The 18,869-nt window shown below is 48.5% G+C and overlaps 1 protein-coding gene across 1 annotated transcript in view; it reads right to left on the bottom strand.

Annotated features, from left to right (window-relative positions):
* Nucleotides 1–18,869, bottom strand: part of LOC107111094 (solute carrier organic anion transporter family member 3A1-like) — a 151,843-nt gene that overhangs the window by 12,801 nt on the left and 120,173 nt on the right. Inside the window, exon 4 of the mRNA XM_015412013.1 lies at nt 10,052–10,318. Coding sequence (XP_015267499.1) covers nt 10,052–10,318 — 267 coding nt within the window. The remainder of the gene's footprint in view (nt 1–10,051; nt 10,319–18,869) is intronic.

Genomic DNA, 18,869 nt, shown 5'->3' with positions numbered 1-18,869 from the left:
CCCCAGTCCTGGTTTCAATCACATTCTGATGAACTGTAAGAGGCTACTCTATATTCTTATCATTTTGCACAGCATTAGCCAGAGTCGGTTTTTGCTGCCTGTCTGAATCATAGTCAAGGGACAGAATACTTGCCCATAGTAATCACCCCCCCCCCACCCCAGCCATCCGCAAGTCTGGAATGTTGTAGAGACCGCCATCTAGTGGCCACCCAACACATTACAAGTACACTTTCAGGTGCTGGTTCAGACACACTGATAATTCAGGGCCAAACTCTCTGAGATGCCTGGGAGTGACGTGAATCAGGTCGCACGCCGACCTTTTCTTCCAAACAGCAGGCGCGTGAGACCCACTCCAGGCCGGGACCAAGAAAAGGGGCAGACAGCTGTCAACTCCCGACGTCATTTCCCCCAACCTCATATAGCCCTCCGGAGTTGGCTATTTACTGCACTGAGATGATCATCCGGCAAACAAAGGCTTAAGGGTAAAGGTAAAGGTTTCCCTTGCTTGAAAGGCAGTCGAGTCCGACTCCAGGGTTGCGGTGCTCATCTCCGTTTCAAAGCCGAAGAGCCAGCGCTGTCCGCAGACGTTTCCGTGGTCATGTGGCCGGCATGACTAAACACCAAGGTGCATGGAACGCTGTTACCTTCCCACCGAAGTATTTATCTACTTGCAATTTCTTGCTTTCGAACTGCTAGGTTGGCAGGAGCTGGAACTAGAGATGGGCTTGGCATTGGGGAAATACTCCCCATCTGCATTTTCCATGCCCAGCCTGCAATTTCTCAGCACTTTCCCTCTTACATGGGGCTAGTTCTGGTTTCGGGACCCTTTTGGGGAAAGAAGAAGAAAATCCTAGGAACTGGTTATGGTACGCTTGCCAGACCCAACCCCCCAGTAGAGGTGGGGGTCCCCAGCACCAGACCCTGCCCACCAGCTACCAACAAACAGTACAGCACACAGCAAAAAATAGCAAGGAATAGCAAAAAACAACTGTGAGCTGAATTACCCGCAAAAGTATATCCAAAAGGAGACTTCAACAAAGTGAAATGCACATGTAATCAGTAATGGGAAAATACAGACGTCCACAGGATCCATAGAAGGAAAAAACAAAGTCCAGAGTAGATGTCCAACACATTTCTGAGCATAACTCATTTGCATAGGCCACGCCCCCTGACATCACCGGAAGTGTGTCAGAAGGCAACACCCACCGCTCAGGGTCCACTGGTCTGTTTTGGATTGCTAGCTATTGGGGGGGGGGGATGTGCAGATCTGCCCTCGCAGAGGAGGGAGAGCTTGTACCTGAATAAAACTTGGTCTTAAAGGTGCCACTGGACTGTTTTGGATGGGGGGGGGGCTCTGCAATTTACCTGGCTGCTTCTTGCTCTGACTGAGGGCTGCTGGGAGCCGGGGGCGGGGCTTGCTGCATGTGCCCGCCCCCTGGGCTCTTTACTGCCGGAGCTCCGCTCCTGTGCGCTCCTGCAGGAAATGACCCCTGCCTGTGACTATCATAATAACCCTCCTTACTGCTTAGCTTTTGGGAAATACCTGACACGTTCATGTGCCTGAACATCAGCGATGGCAAAGTCCTCTAAACTCACGCTGGGTCCAGCCAGAAGTCACAAATCGCGCGGTGGTGGTCGGAGGGGGTGGGGGGGTGGGGGAGGAAACCCATTTGTGTGCGTCTCACTCCAAGCCCTTTCCGAGGCCGCCCCCTTTATTCGCGCAGCTCAGACACGAATTCCTCTTTGTTTTCAAGACGGGCGCGAGGAAGAGAGATTGCCGCTCAGAATGAATCTTTTCGCTAATGACTCAGACCGTGGGCCTTCTCCTTGGAGAAGCATTTTAATTATTCTGGAGATAGCACAGCTGGGGTGAGATGGAATGCTAATACTGGCGAGGAGAGAGGCGTCACGCCTTCCTACCTGGTGACTAACTCCGCTGCGGATTAAACGTGAAAATCGTTACGTTTGAAAACGATCTCTCTGGTGATGCTGAAGCCTCACTGGGGCCCGTTGGCTGCTGGAAATAGCTCCCCCCCCCCCACCTGCAGTTTTTGGGAATCTGCAGACATTTTCCTCCCGTGTCGAGTATTTTTCTGAAATTAAGATATTTGTCTCACTGACCAGGACCCTGCGTGTTGGAAATGTGGTGAATTAGGGAAAAGGGTTCGAGTCTGGGGTGGGGCTGTGGCTCAGTGGAAGAGCCTCTGCTTGGCATGCAGAAGGCCCCAGGTTCGATCCCCGGCATCTCCAGTTAAAAGGACCAGGCAGGAGGTGATGGGAAAGACTTTTCTCTGCCTGAGACTCTGGAGAGCTGTAAAGAGGGACTATGGCTCAGTGGAAGAGCATCTGCTTGGCATGCAGAAGGTCCCAGGTTCGATCCCTGGCATCTCCAGTTAAAAGGACCAGGCAGGAGGTGATGGGAAAGGCCTCCACCTGAGACCCTGGAGAGCTGTAGAGAGGGGTTGTGGCTCAGTGGCAGAGCATCTGTTTGGCATACAGAAGGTCCCAGGTTCAATCCCCGGTATCTCCCGTTAAAAGGACCAGGCAGTAGGTGATGTGAAAGACCTCGGCCTGAGACCCTGGAGAGCTGTAAAGAGGGGCTGTGGCTCAGTGGAAGAGCCTCTGCTTGGCATGCAGAAGGTCCCAGGTTCAGTCCCCGGCATCTCCAGTTAAAAGGACCAGGCAGGAGGTGATGGGAAAGGCCTCCACCTGAGACCCTGGAGAGCTGTAAAGAGGGGCTGTGGCTCAGTGGTAGAGCCTCTGCTTGGCATGCAGAAGGTCCCAGGTTCAATCCCCGACATCTCCAGTTAAAAAGGACCAGGCAGGAGGTGATGGGAAAGATGTTCTCCTGAGACCCCGGAGAGCTGCTACCAGTCAGAGTAGACAATACTGACTTGGATGGACTCAGGGTCTGATTGAAATAATATCAAATAATATTCCATTCAGCTTCATGTTGTTTTTCTTTCTAAATTACCATGCGCTTCCCCCCCCCCCAGGATAACAATTTGAAGAATATTATACTCTTGAGGCTTGCAGCCTAATTCAGAAGCTTTTTGCATTTGTCTAGAAAAGAAGTTATAGGAGCTGCGGTGGCTCAAGTGGTTAAGATGCTGAACTGCAGGCTGTGGAAGGTCAGTAGTTCAGCAGTTCGAGACCCGGGTGTCGCAAGACGGGGTGAGCTCCCGTCTCTAGTTCCAGCTCCTGCCAACCTAGCAGTTCGAAAGCAAGAAATTGCAAGTAGATAAACAGGTACCACTTCAGTGGGAAGGTAACAGCGTTCCGTGCGCCTCGGTGTTTCGTCATGCCGGCCACATGACCACGGAAACGTCTTCGGACAGCGCTGGCTCTTCGGCTTGGAAAGAGAGTTGAGCACCGCAACCCTAGAGTCGGACTCGACTGGCTTTCGAGCAAGGGAACCTTTACCTTTACCTTTAGAAAAGAAGTTACGGTCTGGTTTGCTCCCAACATATTACTGAGCTGCATCAAGAGGCTGATACGATTGAAGAGAATAGGGTTACTCCTGAGGAAGAACTGGGACGAAATGAGCCTAAATCCGGGGGCTCATTGGGAGATGGATGGACTCTTCCTTGCTTAAAGAAATGAACAAACTTTTCCTTGCTATAGTATATAGAATTAATCGAGAACAATGCTATACAACGCTTTAACGTGCAAAGGTTTACTAAATGTTTCTGCCGTTACATCACAGTGTCTGTTTTCTTGTTGTATTTTCTTGACATTTATGTATTCATTGATTTAGAAGATTTCTATGCTACCCCTGAAGAGATGGTGCCGGAGGCTGCTTACCAGGTAGAACATAATCAAAACATAAAACATCGTTAACAGTTGTTAAGCGGTTATATTGGAGAAGGGTTCATGAAATATTGCAAAAAATAGGTCTGATACCGCTAACTTTTAGACCAGTAATTATGCCTGGTGTAAAAGATAAGGAAGTTAAGCACTTAATTATACGTATAGTTACGGCAGGAAGAATCCTTTATGCTAAGTATTGGAAGAAATCAGAGATACCAACGAAAGAGGTTAAAGCACTTGGGGCTCTTTAGCTTGGAGAAACGACGGCTGAGGGGTGACATGATCGAGGTTTATAAGATTATGCACGGGATAGAGCAGGTGGAGAAAGAAGTACTTTTCGCCCTTTCTCACAATACAAGAACTCCTTGTGGGCACTCAATGAAATTGCTGAGTGGTCGGGTTAGAACGGATAAAAGGAAGTCCTTCTTCACCCAAAGAGGGATTAACACATGGAATTCACTGCCACAGGAGGAGGCGGCAGCTACAAGCATGGGCAGCTTCAAGAGGGAATTAGATAAGCATATAGAGCAGAGGTCCATCAGTGGCTCTTAGCCACAAGGTACAGATAGGGACTCTCAGCCTGGGGCAAGTGATGCTCTGTATTCTTGGTGCTTGGGGGAGGGGGGCAACAGCGGGAGGGCTTCTAGATAGTATGGGATGCTTATAAAGCGGTGATGGGAGGAATTCTCATCTCCCCAAAACAGAAGAAAAAAAAAGAAAAAAAAAAAAAAAAAACAAAAAAAAGAAAAAAAAAAAAAAAAAAAAAAAAAAAAAACAGCGGAAATGGATATATTGACAGATTCGTTGAAAGACCAAAGTCAACAAAATGTGAGAGAAAATTAGACATTGTGAAATGTCCCGAATGGGGAAAGCTTATACACAGAAGCCCTGAAAGGGGGAAATCATGAATAATGGATTACAATTATTATAAACTTGGGAGAAACTTATCTTGAACAGTAAAGAATATGTACTTTCTCAGGAATCATAACAGAAAATTTTAATGATTTGATTAAGCGACATTAGGGGGACGCTCTGTCACTTTTGGGGGGATTTAGGTATCCCCCCCGGTATTTTTTCCGTGTTTTTAGATTTTTGTGCACACCTGGGGACTGCCCCAAGTGTGCACAAAAGTCTCCCTCCCCCCCAGGTGCCCCCGATGCACGGATTTAGGTATCCGCACGCAGGGGGCGCCTTTCGCTATTAGATATATAGATATCAGTGAAAAAAGACTGGAAACAAAGATTTATGATGTAAACTGTTTTGTGACAGCTCTTATAGAAGCCTAACGGAAACTTTTCCTATACGTCTTATCCCATTCCCCTTGTCTTTCCCTTCCTAAAGGTCTTATACAGTAGGGAAAATCAAATAAAAACTTATCAAAAAAAACCCCCCAGTTGTTAAGAAAGAATAAATTAGGGTTGCCAAGCCCAGGTTGGAAAATTCCTGGAGATCTAGGGGTGGAGCCAGAGGAAGAGAATGAGCTCAGCCGGACTGCGAAACCATGAACTCCACCCTCCAAAGCTGTCGTTTTCTCCAGGGGAGCCTATCTGTAGTCTGGAGAAGAGTTGTAATTCTAGGAGATCCCCCGGGCTCACCTGGAGGTTGGCAACCCTAGAATAAAGAACTTCAAAACCCAGCATTAAAAATCCACCCAGAACAGCACAAAACATTTACTGTCCTGAAATGACCCCCATAAACCAATCCTCTGGCTAGGAACTGACTCTTAAAATATTATTTTGAAGCAAAATCCCTTCATGAAAAGCCTGGACTAAAAGAAATGTTTGGTCCCGGTGCCTAAAACAGAGGGCAGGAGGTGCCAGGTGAGCTTTGAGGGTGAAGGGAGTTTCGCAGGTGAGGTGCAGCCACTGAAGAGGCCCTGCATCTGGTTGCTGTCCACAACATGGATGGAGGATGTCTTAAGTGTTCACCCCCAAACCCTAAAAGGGTCAGGACCAGTGTTCCCTCTAAGCTGAGTTAGTGTGAGCTAGCTCACAGTTTTTTAGCCTCTAGCTCACACATTTTTGCCTCAGCTCAGGAAGGAGGGCTCCAGAGCAAACTAATTTATGCAGCAGCCAAATCGCTCACTCACAACTTTAATGCCAGTAGAATTTTTGCTCACAAGACTCCAGAGCTTAGAGGGAACATTGGTCAGGACCAGGAAGATACCTCAGCAAGGGGGTTCTGCTTCCCTGGAGGAAGGGAATACTAGAAAGAGAGGCCAGTTTGGTGGTTAGGAGTGCGGACGCTAATCTGGGAGAATCAGGTTTGATTCCCCACACTTCCACATGCAGCTGCTGGCGTGACCTTGGGCCAGTCACAAGTTCTCTCGGAGCTGTTCTCTCAAGAGCAGTTCTCAAGAGAGCTGTCTCTGCCCCACCTACCTCACAGGGTGTCTGTTGTGGGGAGGGGAAGGGAAAGGAGATTGTAAGGCACTCTGAGATGCCTTCAGGTAGTGACGGGCGGGGTATAAATTCAATTCTTCTTCTTCTTCTTCCAGAAGCTGCTTCTGTCTTTGATTTTCCCTGTCTCTCGTTGTGGTTCAAAGACCCCCGTTTTCATGGAACATTTCAAATTCCTCTTGATGGGAGCCCCTGGCAGCAGCCACGAAAGCTTTGCCTGGGAAGCTCGCAGCAACCTGGCTTTTTTCTCCCACTAGACCCCCCCCCACCCCTTGGGGCCAGAATCCTTTACACATGGCTTCCTCTCTTGCTGTCCAGCCCACCAGCCTGCTAAGATCCCCCTTATGGGCCTGCTCTATGCTCCGTCCTGAAGAAGTTAGGCAGGTGGCAACCAGAAACAGGGCCTTTTCAGTGGTGGTCCCTTCCTTTCGGAATGCCCTCTGCCTGAGTCTGTTTTCATGGTCTGCTTCTAGCCCAAGGACTGGTTTGCAAAGATCATGTTGGGCTGCTATTTTAGGTAGTATGCTCTGGCTCACTTTTTGTTCAGGGTGGTGAAAACCAGTGAGGATTGTGAGGCACTCCAAAGGGATCTGTCAAGGATGGGCAAGTGGGCGTCAACCTGGCAAATGGGGTTCAATGTGGCCAAGTGCAAGGTGATGCACATTGGAGCCAAAAATCCTAAATTAAATATAAATACACATTGATGGGGTCTGAACTGGCAGGGACTGATCAAGAGAGAGATCTTGGAGTTGTAGTAGATCACTCACTGAAAATGTCAAGACAGTGTGTGACTGCAATAAAAAAGGCCAATGCTATGCTGGGGATTATTAGGAAGGGTATTGAAAACAGATCAGCCAATATCATAATGCCCCTATAATCAATGGTGCGACCTCATTTGGAATACTGTGTGCAGTTCTGGTCACCACACCTTAAAAAGGATATTATAGTTCTGAACAAAGTGCAGAAAAGGGCAACTCGGATGATAAAAGGGTTGGAACACTTTCCCTATGAGGAAAGGTTAAGGCGCTTAGGGCTCTTTAGCTTGGAGAAACGACGACTGAGGGGTGACATGATTGAGGTTTATAAGATTATGCATGGGAAAGAGCAGGTAGAGAAAGAGGTACTTTTCTCCCTTTCTCACAATACAAGAACCCGTGGGCACTCCATGAAATTGCTGAGCGGTCGGGTTAGAACAGATAAAAGGAAGGACTTCTTCACCCAAAGAGTGATTAACACATGGAATTCACTGCCACAGGAAGTGGTGGCGGCTACAAGCATGGACGGCTTCAAAAGGGAATTAGATAAGCATATGGAGCAGAGGTCCATCAGTGGCTATTAGCCACAAGGTATAGCTAGGGGCTCTGGGGCAAGGGATGCTCTGTCTTCTTGGTGCTTGGGGGGGGGGTCAACAGTGGGAGGGCTTCTAATGTCCTGGCCCCACTGGTGGACCTCCTGATGGCACTGGTATTTCTGGCCACTGTGTGACACAGAGTGTTGGACTGGATGGGCCTTTGGCCTGATCCAACACTGGCTTCTCTCATGTTCTTATGTCTGGGGCAAGTGATGCTCTGTATTCTTGGTGTGTTTTTTGGGGGGTGTCAACAGTGGGAGGGGCTTCTGGTGTCCTGGCCCCACTGGTGGACCTCCTGATGGCACCTGGTATTTCTGGCCCCTGTGTGACACAGAGTGTTGGACTGGATGGGCCTTTGGCCTGATCCAACATTGGCGTCTCTTATGTTCTTATGGCAATCCTTCCACTAGGTGAGGCCATCATATTGTGCAAACAGGGGCAATGTGCATATTTAGCATGCAAGTACAGCCTCGGTGTGCATGAACACTGAAAAACCCAGTGGCCTTTATACATGTACTACAGCTGGTAAAATATAACAGTTCCCAAATGAAACAAAGTTTGAGTCCAGCGGCACCTTTAAAAACAACTAAGTATAATTCTGGGTATAAGCTTTCACATGCATGCACACGAAAGCTTATACACAGAATTAAACTTTGATGGTCTGAAAGGTTCCATTGGACTCAAACTTTGTTCTGTCGCTTCATTCTAACACGCCTGTCCATCAGTGTTCCCTCTAAGCTGAGTTAGTGTGAGCTAGCTCACAGTTTTTTAGCCTCCGGCTCACACATTTCTGCCTTCACTCAGGAAGGCTGGCTCCAGAGCAAACTAATTTATGCTGTAGCCAAATCACGTGCTCACAACTTTAATGCCGGTCACTCACAAAGTAGAATTTTTGCTCACAGGACTCCAGAGCTTAGAGGGAGCATTGCTACCCACCTGAATCTGATTTCTAAATGAGTAACATATAATGCTTCTCAGCCTTTTGGCTAAGATCAAGGGTAGCGTGTGTAAAGTATAACCATTTCTGAATGTCCCAATAACAAATGAACAGAATGAACTGCTGGCCTGCCGGATAATTAAGACATCATTTTGATATCTTTGTCAGAACTATTTTTTCTGTTGGCGTCCTATTGACGTCTGGCCTTGTGCAGCTGTTGGGAACTGCCTGTAAAAGACGAGAGCTAAAACATCTACATGCACGATAACAACGTCTAAGCAGACTCATTACAGTGGAGAAAACAGCACTCACTGTTTATATCAGCCAATCATGGAAGAACAAAAGAACATTTAAATCATAAATTGGTGTCAAATAAAATATAAGCCAATTAGTGGAGTCAAAGCAGAGGGAAAAAGGAAGGATGTAACAAAAAGAAGCTAGAAAGCTCACTATTAGAAACAGAAATTGACGGTCTGAAATTTTTTTGTTATCAGGACATCCAGGAATTGTTCACTGGGATTGTTTCCACTGTATATAATAAGAATTTGTTTTTAAACAATCCAGGACAATTTCCCCTCCTTTCTTTTTGTGACCTCTGGGACTCAGTACCAATGTTCCCTCTAAGCTATGGAGCCTTGTGAGCAAAAATTCTACTTTATGAACTACTGACATTAAAATTGTGAGTGAGCAATTTGGCTGCTGTATAAATTAGTTGGCTCTGGAGCCCTCCTTCCTGAGCCAAGATAAAAATTTGTTAGCCGGAGGCTAAAAAACTGTGAGCTAGCTCACACTAACTCTGCTTAGAGGAAACACGGCTCAGTACCTTTTGTGGTTTCTTAGAAAGATCTCTCCTAATAAGAACATAAGAACGTAAGTGAAGCCATGGCCCATCCAGCCCAGCATCCTATGTCACACAGTGGCCAAAACCCAGGGGCCATCAGGAGGTCCAGCAGTGGGGCCAGAACTCCAGACGCCCTCCCACTGTTGCCCCCCTCCAAGCACCAAGAAGAGAGAGCATCACTTGCCCCAGACATAACAACGTAAGAGAAGCCATGTTGGATCAGGCCAATGGCCCATCCAGTCCAACACTCTGTGTCACATAGGGGCCAAAAACACCAGGGGCCACCAGGAGGTCCACCAGTGGGGCCAGAACTCCAGACGCCCTCCCACTGTTGCCCCCCCAAGCACCAAGAAGACAGAGCATCACTGCCCCAGGAAGAGTGCTCCATCTATCCTTTACGGCTAACAGCCACTGATGGACCTCTGCTCCTCTTTTTTGCTCTTTTTCGCAGAGCTGGTAAAGACACGCACTGTCCCCTGTTCACACAACACAGCGAGCAGACGTATTGGAAGGATCTACACGTGGTAGACATTTTCCTGGTACGTGCAGCTGTAACATCTGACGTACACTTGAGTCACGTGGTGTTTGAAGAGGGACTGACCCACGGAAACGACAAGAGGCGCACAAATCCGGGTCAGGTGACGGATCTAACTCGGCATTAACCTGTCGGCTCCCACGGAAGCCATGCTAGGGGGGGGGGGGGAGTGTGTCACCTCTCAGCTGCTGGAGACAAGAGCTGCCGTCCTCCGCATCCAGGGAGTGTTGGCGGAGGACCCCGTTGCTCGGCTTGGGCCTTTCGTAGTCCTGGTCCGTGAGCATGGCTTCCTCGGCCTCGGCCAGGTGCTCCGGCCGGCGGGTCAGGGACTGCGGGAAGCCAAACATCAGGAGGGAGGAGAAGAAGAGCAAGGCACCGCAGAGGAGGAAGCCCGCCCACCATGCGCCGATCCACCGCGGGTCATCGGGGGTGATGTCCAGCTTACCTGCGAAGGACAAGAACGAGGTTGTTGACCAGGGTGGGAGAGGGCAAACAGATACCCGTTGCACCTGCGGGGTGTATCTAGGCTTGTCAGCTCCGGGTGGGGAAGTTTCGGGAGATTTGGGGGTAGAGCCTGTGAAGGTTGGGGCTTGGGGAAGGGGAGGGATCTCAGAATCCGCGCTCTAAAGAATCGGGAGATCAGTTGTCATTCAAGGAGAGCTCCAAGCCACTCCGTTTAGCGCAGGGCTCTTTTTGTAGAAAAGGCCCAGCAGGACCTCATTAGCATAACAGGCCACACCCATCAGCAGACACTCATTAGCATAGTAGGCCACACCCCTGACAGCACAGCACATTAGCCTATTAGGCCACACCCCCATGCCACCAGAAGTGTGGTCATCCAGCCACACCCACCTTTTGTTTCTTATTCTGTTGACCTTGTTTGTTGTCAAAACCCAGGGCCTTTTTTTTTGTAGCAGGAACCCCTTTGCATGTTAGACCACACACCCCGAATGCAGCCAATCCTAATGAGTTTCTGCTGTTGGGTGTGGCCTATTATGCTAATGAGTTCCTGCTGGGCGTGGCCAACTCAGGAGCCAGCCGGAACTACATTCCTGTGCGTTCCTGCCCCAAAATAGCCTTGGCAATATGCGAGAGATCATGGGGAAAGCAGTTAGGAAGAACCAAAATAACGCCGTGATACAATTACTCAGTGTAACTGTCTGTGGCCAATTATATCGTTTACCAAACACATTCATGTAAACATATACATGCAAAAGTTATAATGGATAAATGTTTTAAGTACATAACGTAGTCATGCCAATTACCATGCCAGATTACACAGGGAAGCCATTGAAATTCATAAACATAAACACAATTGCAACAGGAAAGAGGAGAGTTTAAAAATAAATAGGGTTCCTGTCCTGAAAAACACAAAATGCTCTACATCTGACAATAGCACTACAAATAAGGTTAGAATTTCAACAGCCAGTCCATATGCAAAAGAACCTCCTCAGGAAAGCTCCTCCATTAGCATGTTTTCACAGCTTGGGGAACTCCGACACAGGGGTCATTCCGTAGACAAAGAGGTGCAGGAGCTCATTAGCATAACTCATTGGCATAACTTATTTGCATATGCCATACCCCCAGACATCACCGGAAGTGTGTCAGAAGGCAACACCCACCGCTCAGGCTCCACTGGACTTTTTCGGATTGCTAGCTATTGGGGGGGGGGGAGGACGTGCAGATCTGTCCTCACAGAGGAGGGAGAGCTTGTACCTGAATAAAACTTGGTCTTAAAGGTGCCACTGGACTGTTTTGGACCGAGGGGGGCTGGGGGGAGCTCTGCAACTTACCTGGCTGCTTCTTGCTCTGACTGAGGGCTGCTGGGAGCAGGGGGTGGGGCTTGTTGCATGTGCCCGCCCCTGGGCTCTTTTCTGCCAGAGCTCCGCTCCTGTGCGCTCCTGCAGGAAATGGCCCCTGCTCCTACAAGATAATGACTCAGCCCTACCCCACCTTCCTGAGTAGATATAAATTACCTGCCTACCATTTTTCTTCTCACCTTGACACAGAGAGTACTCCATCTTTTTGTGTAATATCTCTGAGGATGCCAGTCACAGCTGCTGGTGAAACGTCAGGTACCACAATAACAAGACCATGGCCGTACAGCCCGGAAAATCTACAACTAATTCAGTTCTAGCTATTTCCTTATCAGTTTCTTCTCGTGTACATTTATTCCAAGCATAGCAATTGGCAGTGCTTCCAACAGGCCAGCTAAGATCCCGTTTCGGTCCTTTCTCAAGGCAAACTTGGCAGCGATGCTCCCTCTAAGCAGTGGAATCTTGTGAGCCAAAATTCTACTTTGTGAGCTCTTGGCATTAAAGCTGTGAGTGAGAGATTTGGCTGCTGCATAGATTAGTTTGCTCTGGAGCCATCCTTCCTGAGCTAAGACAAAAATGTGTCAGCCGGAGGCTAAAGATCTGTGAGCTAGCTCACACTAACTCAGCTTAGAGGGAACCCTGCCTGGCAGTCAAACCAATTGTGTCAAATTTGTTTGCAGAATTCTATTACACAACTTCAATCCATCTTAGTGCAAAGTTCTTTGTTGTAGCTTGTGACGGCTGGCGAGCCCATAAGTATCGCAGAATGGGACTTGGGAGACCCCAGGCCAGAGATGACCAACCTGGTCCTTGAAACACTGAAATAACATGCCATAGGTTGGGGGGAAAGCACAGACCCTTTTCAAACTGCATTTCGTTTTAGTAACTGGTTGCTAATAGATTTTCCCCCTGTCATTTCAGACAGAACCGTTTTAGTAACTGGCCGCTAGTGGAATTTATTTATCTGTTCATATAAACCCGCTTGCGTCAGGCTAGCAAAGCATGCTTGGGCTGCTTTTGAGGGAAACTGCTTTTCCTCATTTTCAACCCCTTCGTTGTGCTTCTGAATCGCTGTGGTGTGCTGTTTAAAATGTCCATAGTGCCTCCTATAGTACTGCTTTTTTCCTTGCCCGTTTTCACTGCGCCATCTTCCTCGGACTTTTTCAAAACGTTCAATCGTGAGCGCAATAGCGCTAAACCACTATAACACTGACGTACAATAGCAGCACTGTTGAGAGGCCTTAACTCCATCTCAATGCTGCTGCTATAGCAATTTAGCGCTATAGCACTCACCTTAGAATGTTTTTTTAAAGTCTGAGGAAGATCAAGCGGCGAAAAAAAGGCAGGGGGGAAAGTGGCACTCTTTGAAATGAGCGTAGCATTTCAGGGACGGTTCGTTAACGGAAGGAAATTCGCTGTATGAAACCCCCCCCCCATCCCTGTATCGCTTAACTCGAAATTGGGCCAACAACAAACAACATCCGGTTTAGAATGGTAATGTGAAAAGGGCTGTGGAGTGATTTCAGATGCTGAATGATATTAGCAGGCAAATGACAATAGCAGGCATGACTGGATTAGTTGTGAAATGCCGAGGGGTAGTCAGTGTGGACAAATCAGCACTGGTAACGAGAGAGAAAACCTAGGTCTTGATTCAGTCCAAGTGGATGCATTGTCTTGAGCTTTGTTATCAGTTGCAATTCAGCAATTTGTCTGTCTAATCTCCCTTTGAAATTCCTTTGTAAGATAACTCTTCTTCAGAACAGCCACTGCTTCACATTCATTGGTGAAGTGTAGTGGGATAGATGCATGTAGAAACCACTGAGACGGATGCAGTGATTAGCATGGTTTACTAGTACACAACAAAGACAAAGACTACTGGCCATCTGGCTAACTATATACACACCTGGGGACACACCCCTAGGTCTCGTTGGTGGGTTTAAATCTCCCGCCATGGTCCTATGGTTCCCAAGTGGAGAGACTAGGAGCCTAGTCTCCATTGTTCCTACAGAGTCAAGCTCGGGGATATTCGCTGGCCCTTGGTGGCGGTCAGCGGACATAACAATTGGGCTGTTCTGCACTGGGTTTTTGCTACAGTTTCACTTCTTAACAGCATCCGTTTCCCCCTTTCTTTACATACTGAATCCTTTCCGTCATTGCTCTCCCAGTTTTTCTTTGCTTCTTCAGCATGTTTTTCCCCCAGACCACTTTTGTGGAGGTCTGAAAAAGCAGGAAAACTTTGGGGAAAAACAGGAGAGCAAAAAGCTGGCAAACAATACTGGGGGTAAGGGAGAAGGGGGGGGAGAGAATTGTCTATCAGAATATGAGCTGGAGCAGAAAAACAGTTAAGATACGAGTTCAGTAGCACCCTAGCGACCAACAAGAGGTTCAGGTAATAACTAATAATGACTGTATGGCACCGTGTGTAGTATAGCCAGGAAACCCTAAGATTGTCTGGCAGCCTTACGTTCTAACTCTTTTAGCATTATGCACCACTAGGTCTTCTCCAGGGAGTGCTCCCTTCTCATTTGGTGGCCAAAGTATTTGAGCGTCAGTTTCGTTATCTGGCCTTCCAGGGAACAGTCAGGGTTGATTGATTTGATCTCCTTGCAGTCCAAGGGACTCTCAAGAGTCTTCTCCAGCACCATAGTTCAAAAGAATCTAGTCTTCGGCGCTCGGCCTTCCTTATAGTCCAACTCTCGCAGCCATACATGACTACTGGGAATACCATTGCTTTGACCATGCGGACTTTTGTTGGCAGGATGATGTCTCTACTTTTTATCATGCTGTTTAGGTTCACCATCGCTTTCCTCCCAAGGAGCAGGCGTCTTTTAATTTCATGGCTGCTGTCACAGTCTGCGGTGATCTGGGATCCCAGGAACGGGAAGTCTGTCACTACTTCCACGACTTCCCTGGATCTTGTCCATGGGGTCGCGAAGAGTCGGACTCGACTGTGCGACTGAACAGCAAGAACAAAAACCACTAGGTGGCAAGCTAGACTTATTTTCGGGGCTGAGAGAACTCTGGAAGAGTTGTGACCAATGCTCCCTCTAAGCTGTGGAGTCTTGTGAGCAAAAATTCTGCTTTGAGAGCTACTGGCATTAAAGTTGTGAGTGAGTGATTTGGCTACTGCATGAATGAGTTGGCTCTGGAGCCCTCCTTCCTGAGCGAAGACAAAAATGTGTGAGCCGGAGGCTAAAAAACTGTGAGCTAGCTCACACTAACTCAGCTTAGAGGGAACACTGGTTGTGACTGGCCCAAGCTCGGCCCAAGCGTCATGCGGAGGAGTGCGGACTCGAACCCAGCTCTCCAGACTAGAGTCCACCATTCTTAACCACTATAAGCCAACTCTGTTCGACTGCAAACCAACATGCCGACCTTCCGAGAGGCTCGCTGCCTCATTGTTATCCTTACAACAGCTTGGTAAGGTAGGTGAGTAGGAGGCCGGGACTGAGGGAGAGGCCTGCCAGAGGCCACCGGACTAAGTTTCCACCAGGGGTGAGATTGATTACCAGAGCTGCTTGAGGGCGTTTTGCCACCCCGAGCAAAATACAAAGTACACCTTTCCTAAGTCGAAGCCAATCCTCTGTGACAATGTTATCATTTGCTTCCTTTATACCCCACCTTTTCCCCCCAAATAGTGACCCAAAGCAACTTACATGGTTCTCCTCTCCGCCATTTTATCCTCACAACAACCCCAGGAGGTAGGTCAGGGTGAGTGTGTATGATGGGCTGGGGGACACCCAGAGAGCTTCCATGGCGGAGCGTGGATTCGAGCCAGGGCTTACCAGATCCTAGACGGACACCCGTTCCGTTTTGTATCATGTGCAGTGTGCATTTTGGCCCTCAGGATTGGCCAAGCACTTTGTCCTTGTGCCTGAATGTTGTGTTGCCTCAAAACCCTGACTTGTAAAAATTTCAAGTAGAAAGTTTTAAAACCACCGCCCCTTCCCTTCTGAGGCAAAAACCTCTCCTGCTGTTCGCCACAGAAGCCAGTTTGGTGTAGTGGTTAAGTGTGTGGACTCTAATCTGGGAGAACCGGGTTTGATTCCCCACTCCTCCACTCGCAGCGGCTGGATGACCTTCGGCAAACCATAGTTCTGTCAGAGCTGTCCTTAAAAAACAGCAGTTTCTGTCAGAGCTCTCTCAGCCCCACCACCTCATGGGGAGGGGAAGGGAAAGGGGTTTGTAAGACGTTCTGAGACTCCAAGTGAAGGGCGGGGCACAAATCCAATCTCTTCTTTCTTTAAAGCGATATATATTAACAGCACAGTAGGAAAAGGCACGATTCATTTTAAAATGATCATCGTAATGCCTTCTCTGTTGAGTCACACTTCAATAGCGTTCATTTATTTACTCAGAGAATATGCTCCCCCCCTTTCATGGTTAAACACCTCCTCAAAGCAGTTCAAAAATGTCCGCAATTAAATTACTTGATTTAATTTAATATTGATTATAAAAACCATTGTCCATTAAACAGTTTGACGTCTCACAAGGGCCGGCGAGAAAGTTGTACTTTAGCTGATTGCTTTGTGGGGGGGGGGGAATAGATGTCTGGTCGAGTGTGTGTGTGTGGGGGGTAATGCCAGTACTTGGCACCAATGTTCCCTCTAAGCTGTGGAATCTTGTGAGCAAAAATTCTACTTTGTGAGCTACTGACATTAAATTTGTGAGGGAGCACTTTGGCTACTGCATAAGTCAGTTTGCTCTGGAGACATCCTTCCTGAGCCAGGAAAAAAATGTGTGAGCCGGAGGCTAAAAAACTGTGAGCTAGCTCACACTAACTCAGCTTAGAGGGAACACTGCTTGGCACCCCCCCCCCCTTCTGAAAATGGTTCCTCAACAGTTCCGGTGGTAGGGGAGGAAAGCAGAGGCGAAAGGAAGCGTTGTTTTGCAGCGCCCTCTGCTGGCCACAGGAATAAGCGCAGATGGCCCATCGAAAGGCGTCCGCAAAGAAGTCTGAGTTCTAAGAGGTGGCGTTTGTTCCCCCACAACCAACCTGGAGTTCCATGGTCAGTAAATACCTTTTCGAAAGGCAAATGGCAGCCATATGGAACACCAGTTGAGTCTAGTCTGGTGTCGTGGTTAAGTGTGCGGACTCTAATCTGGGAGAACCGGGTTTGATTCCCCACTCCTCCACTTGCACCTGCTGGATGACCTTGGGCAAGCCGTAGTTCTGATAAGAGCTGTCCTTGAAAAAGAGCCGTTTCTGTCAGAGCTCTCTCAGCCCCACCTACCTCGCAGGGTGTCTGTTGTGGGGAGGGGAAGGGAAAGGAGTTTGGAAGCCGCTCTGAGACTCCCTTGGGTAGTGAAGGGCGGGGTATAAATCCAATCTCTTCTTCTTGTTGTTACAGTGATTCAGGTGGGGTCGCCGTGTTGGCCAGAAGCAGCAGAATAGAGTTCGAATCCAGGGGCACCTTTAAGACCAACAAAGTTTTATCCTGGGTAGAAGCTTCCGCCTGCACGCACACTTCTTCAGATAACTGTAACTTCACTTGCTACAGTGAATACACTTACACCCTGCCTGCACAAGAGCACGTGTGAAATCGGGGACCAGCACCTGGATAAACGCAGGGCTTCAGCCTTATGTTCAGCTGTAAATGTGCTGAATGTAACATGAGACTCAGTCAACACACCTACAAAGGAAAGTCAAGTGTGTGCTGCACATGGATTATATGTACGCCTGCGAATGTTGCAGCGGCTTACGCGTAGGTCTCTCCAAACACACAAAGGAGACCCCTCCTGGGCTTTCAGAAAGCAATTCCAGCACCAACAGAGAGAAAAGCCAGGACCAGCTCTTTGCTTTGGAGAAGAGATGCTTTGATTTTAGTTGTCGAAGAAAGGGGAGCTTTTCACATGAGAATACGTGAAACTGTCTCATACTGAATCAGACTGTTCGTCCATCAAAGTAAGTGGTGGGTTTTTTGGGGGGGGGGTATTTTGTATGTATATGAAGAAGAAGAGAAGAAGAGACTGGATTTATATCCCGCCCTTCACTACCCAAAGGTGTCTCAGAGCGGCTTACAAACCCTTTTCCCCCCCCCTCCCCACAACAGACACCCTGTGAGGCAGGTGGGGCTGAGTGAGCTCTGACAGAAACGGCTCCTTTTCAAGGACAGCTCTTATCAAAACTACGGCTTGCCCAAGGTCATCCAGCCAGGTGCAAGTGGAGGAGTGGGGAATCAAACCCGGTTCTCCCAGATCAGAGTCTACACACTTAACCACTACACCAAACTGTGCGCCTGGAAGTCATGGCGGCATCTGGAGACTGGCCCCTACTGGGGGCCTGGAGGATATTCAGAGAGGTGGCCGAATGAAGCCTGCCCCCGCCTCCCGACTGCTGGTATTCCAAGGAGGTCTCCCATCCAGGTACTAACCACAGTCGACCCTGCTTTGCTTCGGAGATCTGACGAGATCGGGCTTGCCTGGGCTATCCAGGTCAGGACCAATGTTCCCTCTAAGCTGTGGAGTCTTTGTGAGCAAAAATTCTGCTTTGTGAGCTCCTGGCATTAATGTTGTGAGCGGACAATCTGGCCACTGCATAGATTAGTTTGCTCTGGAGCCCTCCTCCCTGAGCTGAGACAAAAATGTGTGAGCCGGAGGCTAAAGACTGTGAGCTGGCTCACACTAACTCAGCTTAGAGGGAACACTGGTCAGGACCACCAAAGTCAGCATTGTCCACCCAGGCCGGCAGCAGCTCCCCGGGGTCTCAGACCGAGAGGTCTTTCACATCACCAACTGCTGCTTGATACTTTCATCTTGCAATGTCAGGGATTGAACCTGGGACCTTCTGCAGGCCAAGCAGATGCTCTAACATTGAGCCGCGGCCCCTCCCCAGGGCCCTTTCCCCTCCTTGCACTGCAGCGGGGAGCAGTGCCAAGCCGAGAAACGTAAGAATGTCTGTGTCTCCGGCCGAGCCAAGAGCCGACTGCCGTCATGCACCTGCTGGGAATGATCTCGGGGGGATGCCAGCCACGCAGCTGCCGCACGGCTACCAAAAGCTCCCTGTATCCCTCCGAGACCCTTTGGACTTTATCCAGAAGACACAAGCAGCATACGGTTCCACCCGTTCACTCCGGTCATATCCTGCATTCAATTTGCTTTAAAGTATATATTTATATATTAGAATCTGAAAAGAGCACGTGTTTTGCTGTTTGTATAATAATAATAATAATAATAATA

This window comes from Gekko japonicus, unplaced genomic scaffold (genome assembly GCF_001447785.1).
Source record: "Gekko japonicus isolate JY-2015 unplaced genomic scaffold, Gekko_japonicus_V1.1 scaffold864, whole genome shotgun sequence".
NCBI lineage: Eukaryota > Metazoa > Chordata > Lepidosauria > Squamata > Gekkonidae > Gekko > Gekko japonicus.
This window is presented reverse-complemented; position numbering and strand designations above follow the sequence as displayed.